The sequence below is a fragment of the Pelophylax lessonae genome (genome assembly GCF_965119305.1).
Source record: "Pelophylax lessonae genome assembly, chromosome: 11".
In the NCBI taxonomy this organism is placed as follows: domain Eukaryota; kingdom Metazoa; phylum Chordata; class Amphibia; order Anura; family Ranidae; genus Pelophylax; species Pelophylax lessonae.
The window spans coordinates 5413997-5424112 of record NC_138778.1 but is presented as its reverse complement, the minus strand read 5'-3'; the positions used below and the strand labels follow the sequence as shown (position 1 = coordinate 5424112).

General features: G+C 44.0%; 1 protein-coding gene across 1 annotated transcript in view; it reads right to left on the bottom strand.

Moving 5' to 3' along the window:
• Positions 1 to 5020: 5020 nt before the first annotated feature.
• The window catches only part of LOC309566752 (heparan sulfate glucosamine 3-O-sulfotransferase 3A1-like), a 138400-nt gene continuing 133304 nt past the window's right edge, over positions 5021 to 10116 (bottom strand). Inside the window, exon 2 of the mRNA XM_082272034.1 lies at positions 5021 to 5731. Within this exon, the coding sequence (XP_082128160.1) occupies positions 5110 to 5731 (622 nt within the window). The 3' untranslated portion in view covers positions 5021 to 5109. The remainder of the gene's footprint in view (positions 5732 to 10116) is intronic.

Below are 10116 nucleotides of genomic sequence, written 5' to 3'. Positions count from 1 at the left end.
CCAGTCTTAGTCCGTAGGGTTCAATATTGAGTTGGCTCCACCCTTTGCAGCTATAACAGCTTCAACTCTTCTGGGAAGGCTGTCCACAAGGTTTAGGAGTGTCTATGGGAATGTTTCACCATTCTTCCAGAAGCGCATTTGTGAGGTCAGGCACTGATATGGATGAGAAGGCCTGGCTCACAGTCTCCGCTCTAATTCATCCCAAAGGTGTTCTATCGGGTGAGGTCAGGACTCTGTGGCCAGTCAAGTTCCTCCACCCCAAACTCACTCATCCATGTCTTTATGGACCTTGCTTTGTGCACTGGTTTCCCCTCTCACCGCCGTCAGTCTGCAATCGTGACTGGGAAGACTATGCTGCAGTAGAGCGATCTTAAAGCGAGGCTTGAAGCGCTCGTGGAGTGCAGCATGGAAGGGATGATAACAATGGTGGTGTGGAGGATGTGGACAGCTTTACCCCCGATACCTGCATACTTAACTGTGCCTGTTTTAATCATCAACCATGTGAGTTGCTAAATGTTGAACCTTCATTAAATGTAACCATATTGCTACACTCTTTTAGTCCACTATAGAGATGACAGACATCGCATGTGATTCGAGGTGCACTGCTCTGAAAATCACATGCGATGCCTGTGCGATGCAAATTCAGCCATACAGATTGTATCTGAATTCGCATCGGATTTGGACACAACACGCACAGGACCCTTTTTTGGATCTGCAGCAGAATCGGATCGCATGGGTGTTGTTCGCACCAGTGCAATCCGATTCATGTCCAAGCTGACAGTTTGCATTGCGATATGCAAACCGATCTGGGGGTGTCGTTAACTTCGTATTGACAGCCCCAGCGATTCGCATATGGCAGTGTGAACTGACTGCGATTTGAATGCGATGCGGGAACCCGCAGTGGATTTGCAGGGTTCCCCGCATCGCATATATGTGAACTGGAACTTATACTCAGTTGTGACATGATGCTACTTGTATATCCAGACATTGCTTGTTTATCAAGAACTCATTCACTATATCCGATCTCCCCAGTACTCTGCATTCACTATATCTGCTCTCCCCAGGACTCTGCATTCACTATATCTGATCTCCCCAGGACTCTGCATTCACTATATCTGATCTCCCCAGGACTCTGCATTCACTATATCTGATCTCCCCAGGACTCTGCATTCACTATATCTGATCTCCCCAGGACTCTGCATTCACTATATCCGATCCCCCCAGGACTCTGCATTCACTATATCCGATCTCCCCAGGACTCTGCATTCACTATATCTGATCTCCCCAGGACTCTGCATTCACTATATCCGATCCCCCCAGGACTCTGCATTCACTATATCTGATCCCCCCAGGACTTTGCATTCACTATATCTGATCTCCCCAGGACTCTGCATTCACTATATCTGCTCTCCCCAGGACTCTGCATTCACTATATCTGATCTCCCCAGGACTCTGCATTCACTATATCTGATTTCTCCAGGACTCTGCATTCACTATATCTGCTCTCAGCAAGATAGTACCCACCCCAGCAACAACTGACCCCTCAGCAACATAGTACCCACCCCAGCAATAACCCCCCCCCCCCCCCTGCAAAACTAGACCCCTTCCAGAGACAATAGATGTCCCAGCAGCCATACTAGACCTCCCCAGCAGCAATAAACCCTCCTGCAGGAATAGATCCCCTCCAGCAAAAAAAGACCCCTCAGCAGCCAGCATCAATAGACACTGTAGCACAACCCAGCACTCCTTGGCAATACATATATTCAGTGCTGGAGGGGTCTGAACTGCGTCCCCTGCATTCCCGCTGAAAAAAGCCCTGGCTTTATTATTAGTGCTTGGAGAAGTTAGGATTGTCTGCCCCTGCTGCCTGACAACCAATCCAATATGCACTATATGATTGTTTGGCTTGTGGCACCCTCTGATAGGACCTACATTTAATATTCTAAAGGAAAGTGGGCTTTATGCAAATATTTTTCTTAGTTCAGTTCAAAAAAATATAATTATGACAGGAATTCCTCCTTAAAATTAGCATAGGACTACATAATTCCTGTAGGGTAGAGTAGAGGTGGATCAAGGGCATGAATAGTTTCTTTCTGAATAATCAGAATTTTGCATATTAAAATTGCACACTGATTCCATTGACCAAAGCCATGGAACCTTTACCTGCAGAGTTACTAGCTCAAGATCAAGTGTCCCTGGTGTACTCACCCAACTTCAGAATCCAAAACAAAAGCTATGTTCCCTATATGTGTCTGCATGTTAAATTTTCCATCATAGCAGGAGTAGAGTATAATGCCGTGTTTGCTATCGATTAATGCAGAATGTGTGATACCTTTTTTTTTTTTTTTGGCTAATTTAGGTTATTAAAGATACAAGCTTTCGGGTGCCTTACATATTTTCTTTATACTGTATGTAGAAACTGATATTAATCAAACCTTTCTGCATGTTTAATTCTAAAACAGGCTTCACTAAATGGCAGACCACGGTCCGGATCTGGACCCAGTAAAAGTCCTGTCCGGACCGCAGCCTCGCCAAATAGTTGTCTGAGTGTCCTCTCCCCACCGCCGGCTCACCTGTCCGCCACTATCATCCTTAATTAGGTTCACAGCATGGTAGGTGCGGCAGATCTGTCTCTTCCATACCATGGCAGCACTCCTCCCTTCCTCCCCACTCCCACACAGTGCCCTGCCTTATTCATACAAGATGGGACAGGTCCGGACAACGGGTGGGACTTTTCAAGTCAAGAAGTGGGTGATTGGTTTCTAGGCAGTGAGGTGGTCCCAGCAATCAATTACCTGCCTTTCACATGAAAATTCCCGCCCTTTGTTCGGACCTGCCGTTCTTCCTTGTGTGAATAAGGTAGGGCAGGGTGGGGAGGAGGGAGGAAGGGGGGAGTGCTGCAATGTTATGAAAGGATCAGTCTTTAATATTAAAGCGGTTGTATCCTCCTAAAAATAAAAACCCTGCAGGACAAAGGCATAATGAGCTAGTATGCATCGCATACTAGCTCATTATGAAATACTTACCTTAAAACTAAGCCCCGACACGGTCGTCCGGACACCGCTGAGGAAGCTATCATGTTCCCTCGGCGTCTCTTCCGGGGTTCGGCGGCTCCGACGCTGTGAGTGGCCGGAGCCGCGATGATGTCACTGCCGCGCATGCGCGCTGGATTTTTCTTTCCGGCGAGGAGCCGGACCTTCAGAGCTCATGTGCCGCTGGTGTGAGCAGCTGCATGCAAGGGGAATATCTCCTAAACCGTGCAGGTTTAGGAGATATTCATTTTACCTACGGTTAAGTCTTATCATAGGCTTACCCATAGGTAAAAGTTTATTGGCGGAGTATACTACCGCTTTAAGGGAGGACTGTGATGTGAAGGATCTGAGAAATGGGACCAATACGACACTCTGAAATTTTTACTGACTGGACCCGTGAATTTGAATTCAGTACCCTTGTTAAAATATGATTAGTAGCAGTTTTATTCTTTGACAGCACTTTAGTCATGGAAAGAAAATAACAATTGCAACAGGTTAGTGAACCTACAAGATGGGAGCTCTTCACTCCATTGGAATGGGTGTTATTCAGAGGACCAGAACAGAATTTCCCTCCTCTGTAGGAGCCTGGGCTCATAATTATTTGTTGTTTTGACAGAATTTTGTATCCAGAAAAAAAGTAGCATTATTCTGAAACAAGCAATTTTCTGCTTTCTAAATCAGTGGTCTCCAAACTGCTGCCCAGGGGCCGAATGTGGCCCTTTCCTTGCTATATTCTGGCCTTTGAGGCATTATTCCTCCCACTGACACCAATGATGGGGCACTATGCCTCTCAATGACAACAACGATGGGGCACTATGCCTCTCAATGACACCAATGATGGGGCACTATTCCTCCCATTGACACCAATGATGGGACACTATTCTTCCCATTGACACCAATGATGGGGCACTATGCCACTCAATGACAACAAAGATAGTATACTATTCCTCCCATTGACACCAATGATGGGGCACTATTCCTCCCATTGACACCAATGATGGGACACTATTCTTCCCACTGACACCAATGATGGGGCACTATGCCACTCAATGACAACAACGATAGTATACTATTCCTCCCATTGACACCAATGATGGGGCACTATGCCTCTCAATGACCATATCAATAGTACACTATTCCTACCACTGATACCAATGATAGGGCACTATTCCTCTCAATGACTATAACGAAAGTACACGAATGTGGCCCTTTCCTTGCTATATTCTGGCCTTTGGAGCATTATTCCTCCCACTGACACCAATGATGGGGCACTATGCCTCTCAATGACACCAACGATGGGGCACTATGCCTCTTAATGACACCAATGATGGGGCACAATTCTTCTCAATGACACCAATGATGGGGCACTATTCCTCCCACTGACACCAATGATAGGGCACTATTCCTCCCACTGACACCAATGATGGGGCACTATTCTTCTCAATGACACCAATGATGGGGCGCTATTCTTCTCAATGACACCAATGATGGGGCACTATTCTTCTTAATGACACCAATGATGGGGCACTATTCCTCTCAATGACACCAATGATGGGGCACTATTCTTCTCAATGACACCAATGATGGGGCACTATTTCTCTCAATAACAACAACAATAGTACACTATTCTTCTCACTGACACCAATGAGTGGGCACTATTCTTCCTACTGACACTAACAATGGTATTGTCTACTCCCACTGACATGAGGACCTTTTCTGCTCCAAAAGGCCACAGTCCGACCCCCCTAAAGCCTGAAGGACAGTAAACTGGCCCTTTGTTTAGAAAGTTTAGATACCCCTGCTCTAGATGAATGTACTGTAATATTGGGGAAAATGAGCCACTTTGGAAAAAAATATGTATACACAATACACTATTAGGTTATGTTTATACATTTTCTGCCAGCATCCCATAATACAGATTGAATAAAGTAATCAAATATTTTATTCTGGTTATGAAAAGGAGAAAGTATTTATTATAATGTGATTGTTATACATCTCTTATTGTGAAGACACAATCTAAAGATTTATTTTAAGTGTAAAAAAAATATAGAAGTTTAATATATTATATCTGTTTTATTTATGAATCCCAGCCAAAGTCGTGCCCAGTCATTTGGTAGAACTTCATATTAAATGGCCTGTAGAATTCCCGTAGTCTCTGGACCACTTCAGGGTCAATGTTGGGGTGAGTCCTGCCCTTGGTTTTTCCCAAACAGTGGGGTTTGCTGCTCCCTTCTGCCTTCTTTAAGCAAGGAAAACCTTTAGTCTTATTGAAATAAAAATGTTTGTCTGTTATGATCCTCTTAAGCACCAGAAAATCCTGAACGCGCCCCAGTTCTCCTGCGGGATCGGTGATCAGTCTCTCCCCGCTCACAAACAGTATCTGCCTCATAGGGAAATACTGGAGCCAGTTCTCCAAGTGCTTGGCATAGATGCCAATCTGGATGGCACTCCATGAAATATCGATAAGGCCCGTAGTCCTGTTTTTAAACGTCAGGCTCTCAAAAGTAGGGATGTCGGGCCTCTTGGATAACGTCTGGGTATAATCCGATATGACTCGAGTCACTGGGTCCCTCACCACCACGATGAGCTTGGCATCCTTCGACATGGCCGAAATACGGGCTGGGGCTTCCTTGGTCACAAAATAACTGGGAGTTTTTTCCATGGTGATCTGGCCATCGAGAGTCCGTGGCATTAAGTCCCTACCAATAAAAAGAGGAAAACAGATTAGTAAGAAAAATTATAAGCTATAACAACTTGCCATGAATTATTGATAAAATGTTTTGTTTTCATTATCACATTTACTTAGCAAAAACACAGCAAATTTAGTTTATGATGTAAAGCTTCACTTTACAAAGAATACCCAATCACACGTGAGGAAAATAAAAAATAAAAACAGAATTTTTGCTAGCACGATTGGATGATGAAAGTCAGCAAAGATTCCCCTTATTTACTAAGCTCTTGAGCAAATGCTCTTGCAGAGTGTAACTGCACTTGAAAAGTCTAGTTGCCTTTAGTGAATAACCCCCAACTTCTGGAAATGACAGTATCTTTGTTCCATTTGTAGGCAGGTGCAGTCTGTACTCCCCACTGCAGGTGGCGCTCGACCAAAGCAGTGATGCAGAAGGGAAAGGAAGTTGTAAGGAACTGGGAGGGGAGAAAGCTGTCTTATTGGACACTGGCACCCCATGTGACTTCAGTGGCCATCTTGGGTCAGGCAGAGTCTATTTAAGACTCCAGCTCCTGGGTTTGGCTCATTTTAGTTGCTAGTGTAGGCATAGGATTCCTGTCTGACAGGGAAAGTGCTTAGAGATAGGGAAAGGTTCCAGAGGAGTAAGTAAAGTGCAGGGAATACATCTACCTCTCTTCAGAAAGCCTCCCCTTTGGGTGTGCACCGGCCAGGCTGCATTCCACTCCTCATTGCAGACGCTGTTGGCATCTTCATGTCTTTAGACTGCTGTCATAAGTGGCTCCTGGTGGGTGTTTACTACCCACCACACCACGCTGCACCTTGTTCATGCACCTGTACAAAAATTGTACAAGGCATTCATTCTGTATTACTAACCTAAGTAATAATCATCTTTTCGGTCCAGAAACATACAACAGGGTGCAGCTCATTCAGAGACCCTCGAATCTTAGAGATTTAGTGAAAGAAAAAGGCCTCTGTAGAGATGAGCAAAAATAATAAATTATCTGTAACCATCCATTCCCCTGCTGCCATTACTGATCAGTGTCCATGGAAAGCGTTGTGTTTTGTCTGATGGGAATATAAGCCTTCAACTGCCCTTGCTCTCAACAAATGGCAATAGGCCTAATTCACAAAGCTACATTTTTTTTAGCAAAGTAAAGTAACAAGCAGTAACCATAAGGCTAAAAAAAAATAGAATGAAAAATAATAATATATGTGTTTTAGCTTAGGAATTGAGCCTGTTGACATCTCTATAGGCTGCCCAGTCTAATGTATGAACAGACTAATATATCGTGCTGACTTAAAACAAGGGACTCTCTGTAGCAGGGGTCTTCAAACGATGGCACTCTAGTTGTTCAGGAACTACAATTCCCATCATGCTTTGTCATGTCTGTGAATGTCAGAGTTGTTCAATGCCTCATGGGATGTGTAGTTCCGCAATAGCTGGAGGGCCGTAGTTTGAGGATCCCTGCTCTATAGAAACTACCTGATGCCACTTTGGATTATAAAGGCCAATTAGAGGATTGTGTTGGTTGTGGTTAGCCTAAGGGCAATAAGGAGCTCTTACAACTGCCCTGTTAGACTGTCTTCCTCCAGTTATAGCTATGACAGTGTTCGAGAAAGGACAGTCTTCTCCATTATTCTTCACACCTTCCCATCTAACAGCCATATGGCAAAAGAAGCCTGTGTTCCCAGTTATTAATGAGGGAAATTAACACTGAACTCTAAGCAAACAGCTAAAGAAACAGGCCAGCAAAATGAAAAGTTAAAGTCATGAAAAAATTACTTTTAACCACCTCCTTCCCAAGCCTATTCTGACACTTCGCTCCTACAAGTAAAAATCTACTTTTTTTGTGCTAATAAATGACTTAGAACCCCCAAACATTAGATTTTTTTTTTTTTAACAGAGACCCTCTATAATATGGTGGGTGTTGCAATTTTTTATGTCACATGGTTTTTGTATAATGTAAAAGATGATGTTACACCGAGTAAATAAATACCTAACATGTCACTCTTTAAAATTGCGTCTGCCCGTGGAATGGTAGCAAACTGCAGTGCTTAAAATTCTCCATAGGCGACGCTTTAAACGCCTCTACAAGTTAACAGTTTAGAGTGGCACAGGAGGTCTGGTGCTAAAATTATTGCTCTTGCTCTGACGTTCGTGACAATACCTCACGTGTGGTGCGATCAACGTTTACATATGCATGCGGGAGTAACTTATGCATTCACATTTGCAGGTAAGCATGGTGGGACGAGGGCACTTTAATTTTTTTTATTTATTTATTTTTATACAAATTTTTTTTGTTTTTTTACACTTTTTTTATTATTTTTTTTGTACAAACTTTATTGCTATCACAAGGGATAAACAACATTCTTTGTAACAGCATGGGCCATGACAGGTCTTCTTTATGGAGAGGTTTGGGGTCTATTAGATCCCAAATCTCACCTCTGGTCCCCCATGCAGCCGATGAGACCGAGATCAGTCCGATTGGCTGCTTAGCTGGTCGCTGGTGGTCAGGTAAACAAACAGGCAGACTTGGAAGTCATGAATACTCGTCGTTCCCGGTTTCCAGGGTTACAGAGAGAGGGAAACGACGTCAGTTCCTCTCTCTCTGTACCAGGCAGCCATCGCTGCCAGCTGCATCGCTCCCAGCCTCTGCAATGGGACCAGAAAGCCCAGGAGAGGCGGCGGGAGGGGGGTGGGACCTCCTTCTGCTACCTGCAGAAGTGATTGAGTGGCTAAATAGCCACTCAGATCACTTCTACAGAATAGCCAGCTGCAAACAATGGTACCGGGATGATGCCTGTAGAGGCAGGCATTATCCCGGTATAACCACCGAAACCCAAGATTGACCACAGATTGACACAGCAGAGCTCTATTTTGAGTCCAGTCAAGGTTCTTACCTTAACTGAAGCCCTCATGAAGGGGGTGTTTTTCTGATCCATGAAACGCGTTGGCTGTTTTTTTTAGTATAAACTAATAAATCAATTTTATCCTTGGTTTGGCGTGCTTGTTTTTTTAAATAATATATGGGAGCTGTTTTACCTGCCAAAGGATTTGTATTTCTGTCCATGATTGAGAAAGCGCTGTTCCTAGTGCCAAACATGTCAATAGAACTTGTCCCTGCTGACTATTTTAATAAAGGAAGATTTTTATTTTTCATCTCAATGTTTTGCATCCCTGATGTTGCTTCGGTGGAGTGCAAAAGTGCAGTTAAAGTTAAATGAGGTGCTTTTTGGAGCTTTCAATAACCAGATATAGTTGATGGCACCTCTACCCACCAGACGGCGCAGACTAGAACATATATTGAATTGAGGGAGTTTAAAGTGGAGTTCCACCCAACGGGTATCTGTTTTGAAGAAGTTCGGCCCCCTCCTTCCTCCTCCGCTGCCAGGCCAATTACAAAGCGCAGCACACTTCGCACATGCGCAGTAGGGAACCAGCTGTGAAGCTGAAAGGCTTCACTGCCGAGTTCCCTTACCCTGAATGGCGGCGGCAGCACCCGAGAGCTGATACGAAAATTGGCTTCGGGTGCCAACATCGCGGGAACCCTGGACAGGTAAGTTGTAATATTTAAAGGTCAGCAGCTACAGTATTTGTAGCTGCTGACTTTTAATTTTTTCATGGGGGCGAAACTCCTCTTTAAGCAGCTGCAGATGGTTTCTTCTACTCTTATTGAGGGCGCTACCATTCCTCCAGGCTACAATATAGCTACATATACAGATAAGTTCATCCATTTGATCTAGGGACAACTTTTTGGCCTTTCTTTGTTGGGACCCCTGTGAAATTTGGAATCTTTTTGGCGGCATTGGCATTCCCATCACAACAAAGTGAATGCAGCAGAGCCACACCGCAGCACTTTCTGCACCATTTCCTCTCCCTTTTTTATACATCTCTGTGATTTTATCCTACACTGCTTTTTCTTTTCAATAGTTTTTATTAAGATTTTCAAGGTTATAACAAAAAGACAGTGCAATACTTTAGAAACAGTGGTAATAGAAAAACAAAAGAGTATCCAATCACTTCCTACCAATGGGACACAATTAACAAGTACTTTAAGAAGCAATTGAGGGCCACAGACCTTAACAGTAAACATTCTTAAGTGGTTTCTTGGGAATGGTGCCCCAGCCCAGGCACCCCAAAGGGAACACACTGTGCCCGAGCCAGCGCCCCATTCCCCGCCACCATCCGTCACACCAGTCCATGAGCCATAGTATATCAATGTTAGCTGTAGGAATTTTGTCTATTAAGAGTGAAGTAATTGTAAGAATTAGAAAGAAATCTGAAAATATGGACTATCAACAGGACAGTCCCAACAGTACCTCCTAGTGATCAATCATACATTATTATATGAGCACATGAAATTAGAAATCGATTACCCTGGATACAATAAGGAC